We start from the raw sequence: 18,148 nt of genomic DNA, 5'->3' as shown, positions 1-18,148 counted from the left end.
ACAAAAATTCGCTAGCAGTGGTCACTCGCCCCGTGTCCGAAATTTCGAGACCTCTGTCTCATACTCTTGGACGATACATGTACCGAACCAACTGTATAGATCCGATAGAACAACAAGACACGTGCACTATTGCAGGCAACGATTTACATCTGTTGACCATCTAGCCACGCACTGAATTATTTCCATTTTGGCGTTTGAATAGATGTTCAAAATATCCAACACGCAGTTCAGTTCAGTTGGCTCAGTCCTCCAGTCTGCGGTCATCAACATCATGCCATTCATCGCGATCAACACCCTTTCTCTTACAACTCGGTCTGGCTTTCTTCAATCTTGACCATTATCACTGCCATACTACAACAGTTTACTCCATTCATATCACTCCATAATGGAAACTTATTGCGCTCGTACTCTGCAATCATCAGCCATTAGAATCAACTCGTAAAAACTCCAAGTCAATCTCCCATTGACACAAACCTCGTTTATTGAACATAATCATATCCTATCCAATAAAAACAGTTCATAAAAACAGTTCATAAAAACAGCTTTTTAGGATCGGACCCAGTCCGCATAACCAAGAGAGCTAGCTCCCTTGGCTGCTGTTGGAATATGCAAGAATGTGCCTTCCAGATAAGGTCTAACAAGGAGCAGTGGCTATAGTTATGAAATGAACACCGGTAACCATGGAGACAGACCACACTCTCATTATAGATACTGGTTATAAATAGACCGAATAAGGAAAATGATCTGATAGCCTATGAAGACTAAAAGAAATTGAACCAATGACAACAAAATACTCGTCCAGCACACGGGTTGTCATAGCAACACAAATAACAGCTGTCCGCTAATTTTGTTGTTGGAAATTGAGTAGGAGTTTTTACTGGTTGATTCTAAATACAATAAATGCTCCGGCCTTGGGTTTATGACCAATAAAAACTAATTATAAAAACCTCGGGGGACCTCAGTTTTTATAATACTTAATAGTTTTTATTGGTCTAAAACCCTCGGCCTCCTCATTTATTGTATACATAATCCAAGGAACCGAAAAAAATCCTATCAGCTATGTCAGATCAACGCTTTCTTCGTGCACGCATGCGCCATGGCAACCATGACCGGAGTCGGAGGCTGGCGGAGAGCTCACCCGGTAGAAGTCTACTTTGGCCTGGCCTCACTCAGGCCCAACGCCGGCCAAATGCGAAGGCTACTGCCACTTGCCAGTACTGGCGGCATGGCTGCAACGACCGCGTTGACGTTGTCATCTCCTTCCGACTATTTTTTAGTATTTTTTACTATTCTCTTAGTGCTGTTACTGATACTGTGGTAGCCAAGAGCCTAGGCGATCGAGCTGATGCTGAACATTTCAAGGGTGATTTTCGAAGAATTGTTTGCCTCCATGAAATTCGCTCTGTACCTGAGCCACAGCTGATGAACGGCTTGTACTTGAAAGTACGTGTTATTGCTTGAGAAAGACAACTCATTGATCCTAAGAAGTTATGCAGTAACTCGATTTCGATCGTGATCAGGCAGGAGTGTGAACAATGGCAGACAGGGTGCGCTATAACATAGCCTTCTTACTTTCCAATCTAGATGCATCCGTGATCTTGGAACTCTTGCTGGAGAATGATGTGCTGGACGTTGATGAATATGATACTGCCTCTAGCAAGGAAAACGTGAAGTCTGAACTGACAAAGTACGTGGTGAGGCTGATGCTGAAGAAAACAGAGGAACAGGTCGACACGTTCCTGAGGCTCATTCAGCACAGCCAGCCTCATGTAGCGGAACATGTCGCCAGTACCATGGCAAAGCGACGCGATCCAACTGCCAGTGGAAAAACTGACCATCCGACGAAGCCAATATCAATGTCGGCAGATGATGAGTCCACACTTGGCTCGTCCTCCGGTAAGTTTTCACATTGATTACGTGGCGTAGGAAGATTGGGGGGGGGGGGGCTCGTTGAACATTCGTGTAACTACATGACATGTACAGTTCTGCTCAATGAAATCCAGTCACAGCATCACTCAAGTACGCGCTCGGCGTTGCGCAGCCCTAGACCTGCAAACATTGGGCTGCAAAATGGTGCAAGGCACAAACTTGAGTGACACGACTGGATTTCATTGAGCAACACTGTACTTACTTGTTAGCAGTGAGAAGTGCTTACAGAGATGATTAGTTTATGCTTTCACATCAATCGTATTGAGAGCTGACCCTGGGTGGGTTCAGTTAGATGGACAGTCCTGAGGTTATAACCAGATCTACATGATGATTCTGTAGATCTACAAGAAATGCAGGTGCCACCGGCGTGAAGCACTATCATGGGTCACTAGATTATTGCTAAGGAGTTCAGTTCCAGCCTGGGTCAGGTGAAAACTGCAGTCACAACTTGCATGTACATTTACAATGGGGCCCGCGTGAAAGCTCTTTGGCCTGACTTCGAGCCCGCCCGCTTTTATCTGATCCCGTGGCCAGTACTCCCTTGTCGATGCTATTTTAGGTAGCTGAGGTCATCTCCTTTCCATTGATGCCACACATGCCATGCTTGAACAAAAAAGGAGGAGCCGTGGTTTGCACAGAGGCATAGCGAAGTACTGATCTCGACCAGATGCATACTCGGCCCCGGGAGGTACACCCAATTTTCGTGTGCAGCAGCCTCGAACTACAGTCCATTTCAAAAAGATTTGCAATCCTGGCGATCGCCCGGGGAGTTTGCCGTCTTACCGTATGCGCACTCGAGAGCTGGCTGGAAAAACTCACTGTGAACTCGAAGAAATTTTCCGCGCGAAAGCATGAAAAATGACAACTCACTCACGTCGGTACATGTACGTCTGGTTTTCAACAAACGAGTTCTTCCTCGTATCGATATGGAGTTGACAGTCAGAGAGGACATGTCGAAAGTGTGGTAAATTTTGACGAGCGGGATGGGTCCCAATTCGTTTCGTGCCCAATTTCTTTGAGCTGTGATGGAATTATTTTACTCTCACGATGTGACGAAAACGACATCGACACAGACTCATTCCCAAGGCCATGACTTGGCAAAGCTATCCGTGTGACTTCGACGACATTTTGAGAAAAGCAGACGCCTGTGAAAGCTGATGCTAGAAGACGGCGATGACTCCTAAATTCGAATAAATTGGCGATCTTGAACTACTAAAATATGTCTCAAAAAAGAAATTGATCGATCGATGTGCCGTTGTATTCAACAATACGTAGCTACAGCGCAATGACTTCCGTGTTCACTCACACCGTTTCAGTGTTGTGGGTGTGTTCACATGGCGCATGGCGTGAACCAGTCAAGTGTCAGTAAGTAAGTTCGGCAGGAAACGCGAGCGCTGTGGTAGTCATGCATTGTACATCACGGCTGTAGTACTGATGTGCACAGTCATGGTAACAGTGCATTGCGTAATGCTCTTGGCCATATGCTGCTGTTGAGCTGGTTTTACAGATGAAGAATCTGAGAGACACAATGGCTAGTTGTCCTATTCTTTCCGTGTGATTAGTCTGGCTTCTTGCATGCCTACAAGCGCCACCTTCTTTGGCTTTAGTACTTTTGTAGATCTACCAGCATGATCACCAAAACAATGAAAAAAAAAGAGTTTGACTTGAAGATAGTTTGGGATTTGAACTCACAACTTCATGGTCAGCAGACAGCATTCATAACCACAAGGCCAAAAAGGAAAGGATAAATCGTGGGTTTTGATAAAAAACCGATACGGGCTTCCAGGGAAAATTGTAAACCATGGGAAAAGGCCAGAAACCTGGCCGAAATTCTAACTCCTTAACGGCTAGTCCAATTGTTCCGAAACCTGCACAGAACAATTTGCCGTGTCCGAACAAGCCATTCTATGTACTTTGTTGTCCAAATTCCCTTATCTTTATACTTTCTAAGACCAAAACCTGATTGTAAATCGTTTGAAATGGACTATAGTCAAAAACAAGAGGATTCTAGAACATTTAGCCTCGCACTTTATCGCAGTAGAAGGAACATTATCACAGAAGCCAGCCCCCAGCAATTTCCCGGTGTAGGACGTTAAAATCGAGTGAATTGCGCGCACACTGTAGAAGCTGTGACGGTGAAAGCATGTGAGTTGTGCAAGCAGGCACACCCGACATGCATGCCGTGCAGCACATCCTGTATCGCCATGCACTTCAGTTCGCGCGCGCATGTATGCACCAAATAGCTCAGTGCTGGACGGAAACCACACCGTCCCCATTCATACTTGAATTACATGTACTTTCTGTGACTGCTCAGGCGCTCATTTTCCAAACTTCAATCATAACAGTCTTTTACTTTAGATTAGGTAAAGTAAAAAGTAATTTATCGTGTCCGTTCCAGAAGGGAACTCACGACTGCCGCTAACACCCGGTAAACCCTAGCAGCATTCCCTTTGGAATTTTGGATTGCCTTGGAATTTATGTTTCAAACTTTCGCAGGTTGTTTCTGAAACCTTCCCGGTTCACCAAAAGTAGTGTTTCATGCAAAACTCGTGAATTTGATTTTAGAGTGAAGTTCCTATCATTGCTTTGCATTGTAGCTGCTGATGAGTTTTGTTTTTCTCAAGTTCTGCAGTTTACTTCGAGATTGCAAACATTGCTTTAGTCAGAGAGTCAGTTTTTCTCATTGCAACGCCGCAGCTATAGTGAGCATTCCAGGGAATACTACTCTCCAGACAAAGTCCTTAACTTAAACTCAGTACAGTAGTTGTTGGCGAGCGAAGATTGCAAGGTACTTTGGCGGCAGTCGTAAATTTGAACATTTCCCTGGAAAAACTGAGCTTGGGGCTACCAGCCATCATTCCATGACTTCAAAAAGACCTCACTAAGTCAACATGGTCATCAACACCATTGAGGAAAATCCGCTATTAGTCCACAGGCCAAGGTGCAAAAAAGTGACTTTTCGTTCCCGTTCGAGGGGGACCAAGGTTTGACATGTGCAAATGATAGAGAATACATAGAGCTTTCAGGATCTGTGTCACTTGACCCAGAAACATGGGGCTTTGTTGACCAAATCAACGAAATACTTCTTGAAGAGTGTTACCATAGCAACCAAAGTGATAATTCCCAATTTAGGTATCTTGCAGATTAAATACCAACAGTGTTGCTTTGGAATGAAGTAGCCAAGGCCCAGACCTAGCTGTGTACACATTTTCATGATGATCGGAGGTGTTTTACTACCTCAATAGCATTTCTTAGAATAGAACACAATAGCGTCAATACACGGAATGCAATATACACTAACCATGCTTATGCAATCAACGGAATTCCGCCACTACACCTTGCAGTTCATTTTCCGCGTTTCTCTCCTCATCAAGCCCCACATACTAGTAGTAGTACTGTTCTTTCAATCAAATGAACCCCTCGATAGGCATACTGCCTTTGGGTCATTTCACAATAGTAATACATTGTAATAATGTATGTCACATTTGAGAACATATTATACAACAAGGAGCCTGCACAAAATAGGAAATAGGACAAGTACACTAGAAGGATAATTTATTATTTCCTAGCATGAAGTCTCTGATTATAATAATAAAGTCTTAGTACTGGCATAATCTGTAAAGTTACTATTACTGTCACGCTTTCATGGGTCTCCGGACATTCCGATCATATTTCATGCCTAACTTTTCTGGTATAGGAGCTCCAGTAAGAAGATCATAGGTCCTCTGGAAACAATTTAAAATGAAGGTACAGGTTAAATTATAATGACAATATTACAGTCATGTAGATAATATGATAAGAAGAAGATGTGCTATCACCCGTGCTGCGGGATGCGGTTGTCGGCCAAAGAAAGACAGTTCCGGCATCCACTGATGCTGACACAGATCTGTCATAAGATTTGTTGCAAGATATCCCAGAGGTGGTGGGACACTCTAGAGCTGGCTGCTATCCATCATGCACATGATTGCTCAACCTGAAAAAGATAGAAAGAAAGAAAAAAGACCATCGCACAATGATTGTGTCCCGTTAGCAGCAAGCCGCGTGACGGATCTACATACATGGCCAAGTATAGTCAGTATGGACAGGTGCTCATTAGCAGCGCATCTCTCATGCTTAAAGACTTGGAAGTTAATACAGCACAGAGATAACGGCAACTAGTGATTGCTTACAAGTTTGTCAGTCCCGAATCCTTACGGTTGGCTGGCTGCTATCAGTCATGAGCTGTGTCACTGCAGACCCTATAACACACATACGAGAATATAACGCTTTGTAAGTATTGAATTCAAGTTCACATTACTTAAAAGGATTTGACCAGCCATGTACACCAATGGTATAAACAGTTACTATCATAAATATCTCTCACGTGAAGCATTCATTGACGGCATTATTTTAAAACAAAACAAGATATCAATGACTACTTACAAATCAGTTTCAGGTGAGATGTGTTGGGTCGTAGGCAATGCTGCATGCTGCTCTGGGTAGTTTGTGCATACTACTGAAGAGTGGTGCCGACAGGTGCAAGCATCTGTACACAACAGCATATGCCGGCGGCACGAACAGTTGCCACTGCTGCAACCAGTTTTGCACCCGCACCGGAGGAACTCTAGGATTGACTTTGGAGCAGGTGGCAGGCTTAACCAGTCAACTGCCAATGTCCCATTGCTTTCTAGGTGCCAGCCTGTAATATGAAGAGAAGAATCACAGCGACAGGAAAAAATGTTCAAACTCCATTACATACAGAGATATCAAGTACACTGGTTCTATACAACATCTTCTTAGCAGATTTATCACAGCGGGTACTCTTACAGGTACATAAGTATTAAAGCCTGCTGCACTTTCTTATTCAACACCAACACAGACAAGATACATACTGAAATACATTCTGCCATTCTCTTACTTAGGTGTACTTTACTATTGCTGCTCTCACCTTGTTCTTTCTCATTCGGTGATGGTGCATCCACATGTGACAAGAGGCATCGCTTCCAAATACCAGCTTGGTAATTGGAGCGGCAGCAGTGCTTTAGAAGGGCGTCATTGCAGGGTGGCAGTTGGTTGGATTGCAGACTCCTTGTGCAAAACAGCTGGTACCTGGCATCATTGACCCGGGAACACGTGGTGTTGTACATGATGCAGACAAACTTCTCTAGGGCGTCGATGACATCGGTGGCAAGTGGTGTAAAAGCTGCACCCAAAGTACTGAAGGCCAAGCGGGCAGCTGCACTCTCCGGGGAGTTGTTGCACCAGACGTATGCTGTCCTGCATAATAACAGTCTGGTGCACATCCACTTCAGCGGGGCGTCTGGGTGCTCTTGTTCCATAGTTGGTAGACCTACTGGTAGTGGTACTAGCGATACCCTCTTGGCTCTCACAGGCGCTAGCACTAGGACTGTTACCAGATTCCTCACTCTCGCTTTCGCTCGCAGCGTCCCTGTCATACAGTCGTGATATTATCACTGGTGCACGTTCCGTGGCGTAAACCAACTCGGATTTATTCCGTGCGCGGGGACGAGAGAACGTTATGGACTCGCCATACTTATCCATTAGTAGTCCCTTGACTCTTTCGTTTCTCGCTAGCGCTGTCCCTTCTATGGACACTTGATTGAACAATCGAGTCAGGTCACTGACGGTCCGAACCAAACATTCCACAAACAGCAGCGTTTCTACTTCAGTAAAAAAATCTTTATCAATCTCGGTGCCCGCACTGGCAACAGGCGCACAAGTGGCTGCGCTCTCGCCCTGATCTTGCAGCCTAGCAAGTGTTTTGGCCCGAGTATATTCTCGGTAGCAATACTTATGATAGTACGCTTCGCGTGCTATCAAGCAACTCGAGCCTATTGCTATCAAGATCTTGTCGTCCTGCCTGATCTCGGCAGCGGCACGAAGGGTTTGCTCGCCATCCTCGGATTGCAAGAGCGACGTTGTTTGCTTAGTGCTTTTGCCTGGAATCTTCTTTTTCAAAGAGCCGCAGAAAATGCAGGTTTGACGGCCTGGCTCGACAATTGGGGCCTGCACAGATTGCCGAGTGTTCCGGCGGGGTTTCGGATCAACTGATTCCATACTCCAGTGTCCATATCATATCTCTATCCCTCGACAGGCCATCGCCTCTGGGAGATATAATTTATGCTTATAATTATGTCAGTCACCAAAACTTCTCTATCTCGACGATTCCTTCATCTGGCGCAGTAAAACATTATCGTTTCCCTAACCTGCGTGCTCAGTCGAAGGGAGACATGTATGGTTGCCCAAGGATGAAGGAGCACTCCTTGGGCTACCCGAAACAGTCGCCATGGATCGGTTGGTCGTGTAGAGTAAGCCCTTTTCGGCTTTCTTTGTTGTATCCGACTGCTTCAATTTCTTCTAGTTCTGCAGTGCCGCCCCACGTGCCGCGCCACGTGAAAGCGAAATTCAAATTTGAACAGGCTCTCCGCGTACTCAAAATTGCAGGAGACGACAACTGCGCACTTGGGGTCGTTCCGAAAATTGGAACCAAAAGGGCTTACTCCGCACGAAAGCCCCAGCTCCGGGGATACCCAAAAGTAGTTTCGAGTAGCCCGAGGGGTCCTCTTTCGGTTCGCCACAACCAAACTTGGTCCCCCCTGAGCGGGAGCGAGATTTTTTTATCTCGAAAAATTTCAACCCTGGCCTGCGGACTATATCAGTGGAACATGACTTTGTTACTAAACGTAGAGTTCTAGTACAACCACTGGTAGGAGATACTAGTAAGCCCAGGATTCTTGTTTCCAATAGCTGGAACCGGGGCATTATTTGTGAACGTGAACTTATCTCTCTGTCATTGCTCAGTGCACAGAACAGTCTGAGAACACTACCAGTACTATGGTTTTTTAATTTACTTTCTCCGTTGATAAGCAGAACTTCTTCATAGGGCTGTTGAATTCGGATAGCGTTTTAGTGTTCTGTTTATGATCTTTCACACATGTCGGTGATCTATCCCCTCCCCCCCCCCCCTCCCCAGATAGGGTAGCCATGGCGACGTCCATTACACTGAGAGGCTTAGAACCTCCGATACGCGTGGCTGAGTCCTTTGGAAATTTTTAAGACGTATAGGCCTGTCCTGAAAGGATGTCAGCAGAACACACCCACAGGTGCACAACACCGAAGTGAGAAATGAGAAACAGAGCCTTGCTAACATTCATTCCTGTGAGCTCCTTAGCCCAGAGAGATTGCAATATGCCTGTCAAGAAAGAAAGAGTTAAGGATAGACCCGCTCGTGTGCTGAAAAGCATATCACTGCAAAACCACACCAGTTACTGTGCGCACAGGACGAAAAGACATGAAGACCCCAATCAAAAGGACGTCACTCTTCATGCCGCAGAACTCACGGCAGGTAGACCGCTGACAAAGAAGCTGTTTACACAGATCTGCTCAGACTTTCCTTCTCTAAACGTCATGCATGATTAAATTCATGTACAGTCAACTCAAGGGGTACCATGAGCAAGTATCAAGTGACGCTCCAGTGTTGGAACTCAACTGGTCACGCAAGCGGAAAGAGTGAGTGCGTTTGATTATGGCCGCGAATCGATGTTGAATCCATTCATGAATGGTCCCTGATTATTCACATCACCCCATGTTATGGTGAATGGATTCCAAACCGATTCCAGGGCATGAAATCAAATGACAATATTCCAGTCATGAATCGATTCATGGCAGTAATCGAACGCACCCAGTGTGGCCGAGGAGACAGTCAATAGGTCACCACTGAAATCTCACCAATGTTGATTGACCTGAACAATCGGAACTGGGGTCAATTGTCGTTCAAGTGACTAGCAAGCAGGGAGAGGGGGGAGTAAGTGTCTCCGCTGTGACTGTTTGGACATGGTGCAAGGCGCTTCAGATGTGGAGGCGGCGACGATACCGTGATCAAGCCAAAATTGACCACCGAGCACAAAATGAAGCGCATGAAATTTGTCCTCTCCCAATTGAACGAGCGAACCATGAAATTCTCGGACCTGAAAAACGTGACGCATGGAGTGGAGAAGTGGTTCTACACGATGCATGACAGCCAGGCCTGCAGAGTGTTCCCGAACGACAAAGGAGAATATTGTGTTCCTGGTCCTCCACTCGTCTTCCATAAAATCACGCATGTCCAAAATGATGACGCTCGCGGTTTGTGCTCGGGCCCCCGAGTATGACTTCGATGGTAAGCTTGGTCTGTGGAGTTTTATGCTAGTGCTTGTAGTGGTCAGCGAAGCCATAGTTGTGTAGACAGTGTGAGTTGATGCGAGTTGTGTACAGGCAGAAAGTCGTCGGTAAAATAATATAATTGGTGTGTTCGTAAGCATGCCACAGAAAATGTGGTGTTTTCACGAGAATGCAACATGTATGTATGTATGTATGTATATTTTTATTTGAATTCGCAAGTACACACGGGCTACAAGCCCAATTACATGGAAGCGAATGCCTTAATGAGGCCAATTAAGAAAAAAAAGGTGGAGGAAGGAGGAGGACAGAAGCAAAGCAACAGGGAGGACAATTCAGGACCAAAATCAACAATTGCACAAATGTGAGAGCACCTGCATACACAACCAGTGATGCTGGTATGCGTCCAGCCATGTGGAAAATTTGGGACTGGGAAATGGAAGTTTGAAAAGCCGCATGGCTCGAAGAAGTGCCCAGAAGCCGGCCAGTCACTGCTGTACCAGCACGATGGTGCGTCTAAGCACACAACACAATTCAATGGGTGTGTGTTTTCAGTACTGGGGAAAGGGAAAGGATACGACATTCAGGTTGTTGTTCAGCCGGGACAAAAAAACAAATCTCAACGCTGACGACTTGGTGTTCTTCCACAGCCTGCAGACCGACGTGTCACTGATGGCAAAGGAAACCAGAAAGTAGCTCAGAAGTTCTGCAGGCTTTGAAAACGTGCTGGCAGGAGAACCCTGCTGCCAAGATGAAAAGCATTATATTTTGGTTGTCACGCGGCTGCTATGGCACCTTCCATGGCATTCTAGAGATCAGCGGAGAGAAACACTGCCGACAGGGGCACCGTGCAAATCGTCAAGCTCACAGTTCAAGCAAAGAAGTACGATCAAATATTTTCTGGGAATCTTCTAAAGGTTACGGAGGAAGAGCTGTCAGTGTGTCAGCGCTGGAGACGGGAGTCTGCGAGGAAGCAGACTCAATGCAGGGAATGAGTTGTCATCGGATTCAGATGAAGAGAGAAGCTGGACCGCTTCGAAAACAAACTGTGTGACATTTATAAAGTACTATCTCTCGTATGCGCATTGTTTCCCCCTCTGCGAAGTGTGTTGCAGCCATACAATGCTTTTGACGGAACTGTAAAAAATGCAACAACGTTTTGCTTAACGAAGGAAGTAGGTCATACATCCCTTTTGAAAAAGTTTTTAAACTTACAATAGGTTTTTTCATACTTTTTGTTTCCTTGCTAGGTATCACCATGACAACAGTTGGCAAACAGAAAATGCAGCCATCACAGCTGCCGGTGGGGGATGGTCAGGCAGACCAACAACGAACGTCCAACAGATGTGAACCAATCTTCAAACAACCAACATCAGCTGAAACAACAGCCAGTGTAACTAGAACGGGTACAACATCCAATACAACATTGACTACAACACAGGATTCAACAAGATCATCAACTTCAAGCCAGTCATCTCTACCGGACAAAGACCGACACTTCACTGGCAGGAATGACATTGTTACAGAGATCAGTCACAACATTCTCACAACAAAGTCCAAGTCATCATCTACACGAGTGCAGAGTCTTGTGGCACCAGCTGGTTTTGGTAAGACGTCCGTAGCCATTGCTGTGGGACATGTATGTCGCAATGCTGGTTGTCGTGTGGAGTTCTTTGACTTACGCGGTGTAGCTGGTGTTGACGCTGTCCAGGCAATGATTCAAAACCGACTCGAAACAAACCCTCTTTCAGCTGAAACTACTGGCAAGGCAACGAAATCAACTGATGGCATGAATGGTGATGGTAGCCAGTACGACATGTTATGGATTCTGGACAATGCTGAAGATGCTATCCAGGCTGGTGCTGCTAAAGATTTCCAACTACAAGATGTTGTGGAACGACTGCTTCGACTACAACACAACGTTCATGTCCTACTGACAAGTCATGTTTACTTTGACCTACACGCTGCCCAGTTTAAACTACAACAACACCGTCTTGATTGTCTGACAAAGGTTTGTGCTGTTGGTCTTCTCCATGGTCTGTGTGTTGAAGGTAGTGTGAGCATTGAAGATGCACAGAGGTTAGTGGATCATTGTGGAAATGTCCCGCTTGCTGTACGCATTACAGCTGGTCTTCTACAAGGTGGTCGATTAACTCCAACCATGTTGCTGGCGGTGTTCAAGAAGATTGGTCTTGATGTGTTCAACGACGATGGTCTGAAACCGAATCATCGAATCCTGAAGCTGTTGACATTAGCATACAACACATTACAACAGGATGACAAGGAATCATTCCATGCTCTGTCTCAACTACGCTCCTCGTTCTCATCTGGCTGTGCTTGTGTGATGGTGGGTTTGCCTGCAACTGATGCCAGTGTGGTTCATCTTGTACGTTTTGATCCGTTGATCAAGATTTGTTTCCTGGATTACAATTCGTGTTTGGATCGCTACTCGTTACAACCATTTATCGCCGAGTTTGGTCGTTACCAATGCCCAGAAGACAAGCAACACATGTACCAACAGCGAATGTGCAAGCATTTCCTGGGCTTTGTGAAAGAAGTTGATGACTGTAGAGGTTGTGGTGCAGACGAAGCAATGTACTGGAGTTACCAATTGCTTCAGGAACGGGTGAATATACAGATGGCGTTGTCTGTTGTTGATGTTTTGTCTGGCGATGACTTGCTTCCTTTCTCTGGATTAGCAGGGGGGTTGGGTATCCTACTTGCCTTGTTTGGGAGAGCAATGTTTGTTGGAGAGTTTGTGGACAGGATACAAAGATTGGACAAAGCACCGCTATCTGTACAAGCTGACAGCATTTGCACCTCGGTCCTGTGTTGTATTTGCCGTCAACGCATTGCAGATTCTGATGTCACTTTTGAGAGTTCGGATTCCAGAACCCAAATGCTCCTGGAGAAATCTGAACAAGAACCGACAGGAGTGGGGTCACCGCTGCAGCTACCTTTGATGCAACTTTCTCTGGAGTCATGCAGGCTATCCATGTCTCTGGCCATCAACTGCAGGGAAGTACAGGTTGAGCCTAGCCATGAAACACTATCCCGTCTGCAGGTGGTGTACCAGCGTGTTACAACAACACTGAGAATGGGTCTTGCTACAGGTGTCACTGAATGTGCCCTGAAACTCATTCAACTGTATTGTTCCACTCTGCTAAACAAGGATATGCCCAATGTACAGGTGGTAGAAGACCTTGCTGAGAGAGTGATGTCATCACGCTTCCTATCACAGGATGGTGCAGTCCCTTCATGTACTGGAATGTACGACTTTCTGGTAGAATGCATTGCTGTGATCCTGGGCAAGGTCATGTCAAGTTCCTGTAGCAGTGAGTGGAATATTTCACCATCATTGCTTACAACACTGGGTATACCACTGTGCAAGTGGAAACATGTACCAACTGCTATCAGCCGCACGGTCAATACCCATGGGGACCACACTACTGTGTCTACTTTTCAGTTACAACGGTACCTGCACTCCATGGATGATGACACAGTAGCCACACTACTGGGCATGTACGTGGGTGATGTGTACTACAACCTGTACATATCCTTCATAGTTAATGGAAGGGCACACACAACTCCAATGGGTCTCACTCTACCAGCACAGCATCCCTACAACATTGTGATGGACTATGTCAGGAGATGGTGTAATGGTTCAAATCCAGCAGATCACACAACAGCACTGATTAACAACTGTAGCCAGAACAAGATACCTGATGTGGAAGTGATGCAGTCTTATACTGACGGCTAGAAAACTGCTCAATTTGGAGGTAAGCTGGTAGTGCAGTGTTGACAGTTCAGGTTACTATAACTGTTTTTCAACCACATTCCACTCTGAATGGAACATTGTATTGCAAACCAATGTACTCAGTAATTATCTACTGTATAGTGTCTGTCTCTCTAAGGTTGATTTCTTGAAGAACACAGAGGGGAATGTGATAATTTTGAACATTGTAAACTATGGAAATGGAATGTGTTGCTTTCCGCTATATCAGTCTGATTTGTTATTATTGTGCATGACGTTCTCTGTTTTGAGTGTACGGGCCTCAGTAACTTTCTTTTCTACACTGTTCTTTGTTGTCTGTTTTGCTGTAGAATACGATCTTTGCACTGGGAGAAATGTCCAAACTATTCCCAGCGTTGAAGTCATTGGTTAATGATCTCAGTGGATGCCTGCCAAGCAATTGTGCAACTGGTCTCTCAGTGTCTGGAATTGTGTACTTACCAGCACAAGCTGGAGACCATTCTCTACTATACGTCTCTCTCATTGCTGCCCTGCATCGTCAATCCAAGAGAGGCCAAGTGAGCATTGATCACCACATTGCACTACTGGAATGGTGTCCACGTGTAGCAGCATGTTTTGTCTGCTATGAGCTGGACAACATCAAAGCATGTCCTCGTTGTGGCATGGTTTACCTCTGTGGCAAACATCGTCAAACTGATGAACACCTAAGTGAACACAACCAACACTGTGCTATGTTGGCAGCACTCAGACATCGCATACTACAGTAAGTTAGAGTGTTATCATCAACTCATATGACAGATTGTGAGTGCTGTGTGATGAACTGGTTTGTTAGTGCCTGGTTATCGTGAGAAAATTACTGCTGAGTCTGCGTGTAAACGTTTCTGTGTGGGATGGGGGGGGGTGAAGGTGTGTGTGTGTGGGGGGGGGGGGGGAGGAGGGGATAGAGGTGCGGGTATGTGTATGTGTAAGTGTGTGGTGTGTGTGGTGTGTGTGGTGTGTGTTGAGTGTATGTGTGTGGTGTGTGTGCGCGTGTGTTTGTGTTTGGGGGTCTGTACTTGTATGGTAGTTCTTCAGTAATACGAGTGAACCACCGAGTGTCCGTCGCAGGACCAGCAAGTGGGGGGGGGGGGGGGCGGCTATGTGTGTGTGGGGGGGAAGGGTATGTGTGTGTTTGGGGGGGGGGGGGAGATGCTGATGTGTGTGGGTTGGGGGGGGGGGGGGGAGGGGGAGTTGGAGAGGAGGTATGTGAAGCAAACGTTTGATCATCCGTGATATCACCACGCCATATTTTCGCACTACCTCTTTGTATTGCCCACACGTGATACACGGTAAAATCGGCTCAGTGAGACAGACTTAAGACTGTGTGTGTGTTTATGTGTGTATTTGTGTGTATGTGTGTGAGTGTGTGTGTGTGTGTGTTTGTTGAGTGTACGTGTGTGTGTGTGTATGTGTGAGTGTGTGTGTGTGTATGTGTGTGTGTGTGTGTGTGTGTGTGTGTGTATGTGCGAGTGTGTGTGTGTGTGTATGTGTGAGTGTGTGTGTGTGTGTGTGTGTGTGTGTGTGTGTATGTGTGAGTGTACGTGTGTGTGTGTATGTGTGAGTGTGTGTGTGTGTGTGTGTATGTGTATGGGGGTGTCTGTACTTGTATGGTAGTGATTCAGTAATACGAGTGAACTACCGATGAGTCCATGGCAGGACCAACAGGTTGGAGGGGGGGGGGGTACTCGCAAAAGACCTTTGATTTTCTGTAGGATCCCACACGGTATATTTCTACTGTCCCTCTGTATGACCCCTTCTAGGGCCAATGTGACATTGTAGCAATGGCCCGGGTTGATAGAACAGGCGGGAGTCCGCTTTCAGTGTGTGTATGTGCTTGGGAGCACGTGCGTGTTTTGTGTGGCTGCATGTATGGGCACTTATGTTGGCAAATATCTTTTTGTCGGGCGAATGCACACTTGCTCACCTCACTGTCTATCTCTCTGGCCAGTTTGTGAGCTGGTCGTATTCACTCAACATACCCTGCTGCCACTCAAATTGGTCTTGCACCGTGTCAACCTGTGACTAGTGAAACAGACAAGTTCCAATAAAAATGTCGAAATTGCCAGAGTCGATTCTAAAGGCAAAGTCACTTATCCCGTCACAAACACTCATGCCTCTTCTCGTCTTCGTCTCGCTCAATGAGAAACACATGAACTGCATGATTGTGTATTCGAGGATTAGCGACTCAGAATGTGTGTGGGGGGGGGAGGGGGGGGGGGTGCGTGCGTGCATGCGTGTGTGTGTGTGGACGAGGGGTGGGGGTATGTGGCGGGGGGGGGGGGGGGGTACGTGGGGAAAACAAATGGTACAATGTGTCAGGAAAATCCCTAGCAGGGAATGTCGCTTCTGTAGTATGTGTGCAACGTATCCTGCTAGACGGTCACCTGTTTTACAGCTTGATGTTATTCAGAATGTGTATAAACACTGCCTTTAGATACCAGTCATGATGTCATTATGAGTCATGATTATTATAACAATGACTTCATTCTTAATTATATCACCAACGCATGCAATCCATAAGACGAATTATATGTCCAGAGCTTCAAGTAAATGGTTGATTCTGCCTGTGTGTGTGTTGTTTGGTATGTGTGCTGGTGTGGTGGCGTGTGTTTGCGTGTGTGTGTGTGTGTGGTGGTGTGTGTGGTGGTGTATGTGCACTCTCGCCGTTGTACATTCTACAGGGCTAGGTGAGCTTCTGAAGATCTCTACTGGATAGTGTTTAGCAATTGAGATTGGTGAAAGTGACCAGCACTGGACAGGGATCATTTCCAGCAGCTACTGCAGTAAGAGATACTCCAACAGCACACTACCTGTCATTGATCACAACACTGTGACATCACTTGTATAGACATGATGTATACAGATTGTCTATGACACACAGTGTTGTGTTACTATGTAGATATAATGATCAACTGAACTACATGTACTGTCTAGTCCAGTCTACTGTGGTATCAGTTTTACTGAATGTGTTCATGTCTACTCTCACCTACTGTTTTTACACTAGTCACTGTACAGAATAGTTACCGCTATGTCAGTTAAACCTGGAAAACTCTACTCTACAAATGTTTATACTGCAATGTATATTGCCATAGCAGTGTCAGCCATACCCTGTACATACAAGTTCATGCTACTATCCTTGAGATACACATCATATTTTACTCCAGTATTGAAATCTAGCAGCACTGCTAGCATTCGTGTGACAATAGTAGAAATGCCCGTTGCAGCCGCTGTGTGCTACAACGTCAAAGCATGAAGCATCACAAATGTAGCCATGGTTCGACCTGAGCAAGCACAGACCGCAGCTCCTTCCACATTGTTTCCCATTGTGGCCAGCTTTCCAGTACCCCACATGACTTATCCTGCCTGAACATGGCAATGTGTCCTAAATCCAATGTGTTTGATTGTACTTCTGATCACGCGTACGCAAGTGTTTGTGTGCATGTGCTTGTGTATGACATATGTACGTATGTGTGTGTGTGTGGTGGTGGTGGGGGGGGGGGGGGGGTGGGTGCGGATGGATGTGCATGCACGTGTGTGTGTGTTTGTTATGTGTGTATATACATACTCAGCGGAACAGCATGCCAAACTAGAGTGTGCCCATTCATCCCAAGCTCATGAACGGGATCCTACCTCTGCCAGTATTTGCATTATATTACCATCAGTAATATGCAGCAGTGTTGTAATGATCAAATTCACCATGGTTCAGATCTACAATGTACTGTTGTGAACATTGAAATCAGATGGGATGACGGGACCGGTGCCCTTACATCTGTTTGCATGTACACACACTATAGTTCACGTACACGCTGTAGAAATGGATCAGCAGTGCTCACGACTGCAAGGCCAGTGCCCAGTGGCCGCTTGACTTCTCAACGGATTTCAAAGTCCACGACAGAAGTACATTGAAGTGTAGTTAAATGGAGGTGGCAAAAGTCACGGACCCTGATTCTGTGGAAATACCCCCAGAGATCACTGGCCGTGCTCATGGGCAGTCACAAGAGTATGGTAACGTGTGCTTGGGGGGGTATCTGAGCCCTCTGGATTTGGATGAGCAGATACTAGTGTAGTTTGGATTTGCCACGAGCGCAGTGGCACACAGTGTTCAACGGGGGGGGGGGGGGGGGGGTGGTGGTGCCAACAGCAAGTTGCAGTGTCAGCATGCCGGTATCGTACAGGCACGCCTAGATTGCATGTGATTTCAGGCTTCATACTGCAACACTTTGTATGAAGTAAGCGTAGTACTTCAAGTATAAAGTACCTTGAATAGTG

General features: G+C 46.0%; 1 protein-coding gene and 1 long non-coding RNA gene across 2 annotated transcripts; one reads left to right on the top strand and one right to left on the bottom strand.

Moving 5' to 3' along the window:
- The first annotated feature begins 1,052 nt into the window (after positions 1-1,052).
- Positions 1,053-14,718, top strand: LOC135806845 (uncharacterized). Its single transcript, XM_065321031.1, has 3 exons — positions 1,053-1,896; positions 11,337-13,865; positions 14,191-14,718. Exons 1-2 carry the CDS (start codon positions 1,536-1,538, stop codon positions 13,844-13,846), a joined length of 2,871 nt encoding a protein of 956 aa, XP_065177103.1. The 5' UTR covers positions 1,053-1,535; the 3' UTR covers positions 13,847-13,865; positions 14,191-14,718.
- LOC135806844 (uncharacterized) lies at positions 5,313-7,156 on the bottom strand. The gene is made up of 4 exons (XR_010551305.1): positions 6,857-7,156; positions 6,352-6,607; positions 6,099-6,167; positions 5,313-5,902 (listed from the first exon to the last, which is right to left on the bottom strand). It is a non-coding gene; the product is annotated as an uncharacterized LOC135806844 (long non-coding RNA).
- Positions 14,719-18,148: the final 3,430 nt, after the last annotated feature.

This window comes from Sycon ciliatum, chromosome 1 (genome assembly GCF_964019385.1).
Source record: "Sycon ciliatum chromosome 1, ocSycCili1.1, whole genome shotgun sequence".
NCBI classification, from domain to species: Eukaryota; Metazoa; Porifera; class Calcarea; order Leucosolenida; family Sycettidae; genus Sycon; species Sycon ciliatum.
The sequence above is the reverse complement of the archived record's forward strand: the minus strand, read 5'-3'. Positions and strand labels throughout refer to the sequence as shown.

Coding starts and splice junctions, on each gene's coding strand:
- LOC135806845 (XM_065321031.1), top strand. CDS start 1,536: ATGGCAGACAGGGTGCGCTATAACATAGCCTTCTTACTTTCCAATCTA. Junction 1,897..11,336: donor CACACTTGGCTCGTCCTCCG/GTAAGTTTTCAC, acceptor TTTCCTTGCTAG/GTATCACCATGACAACAGTT.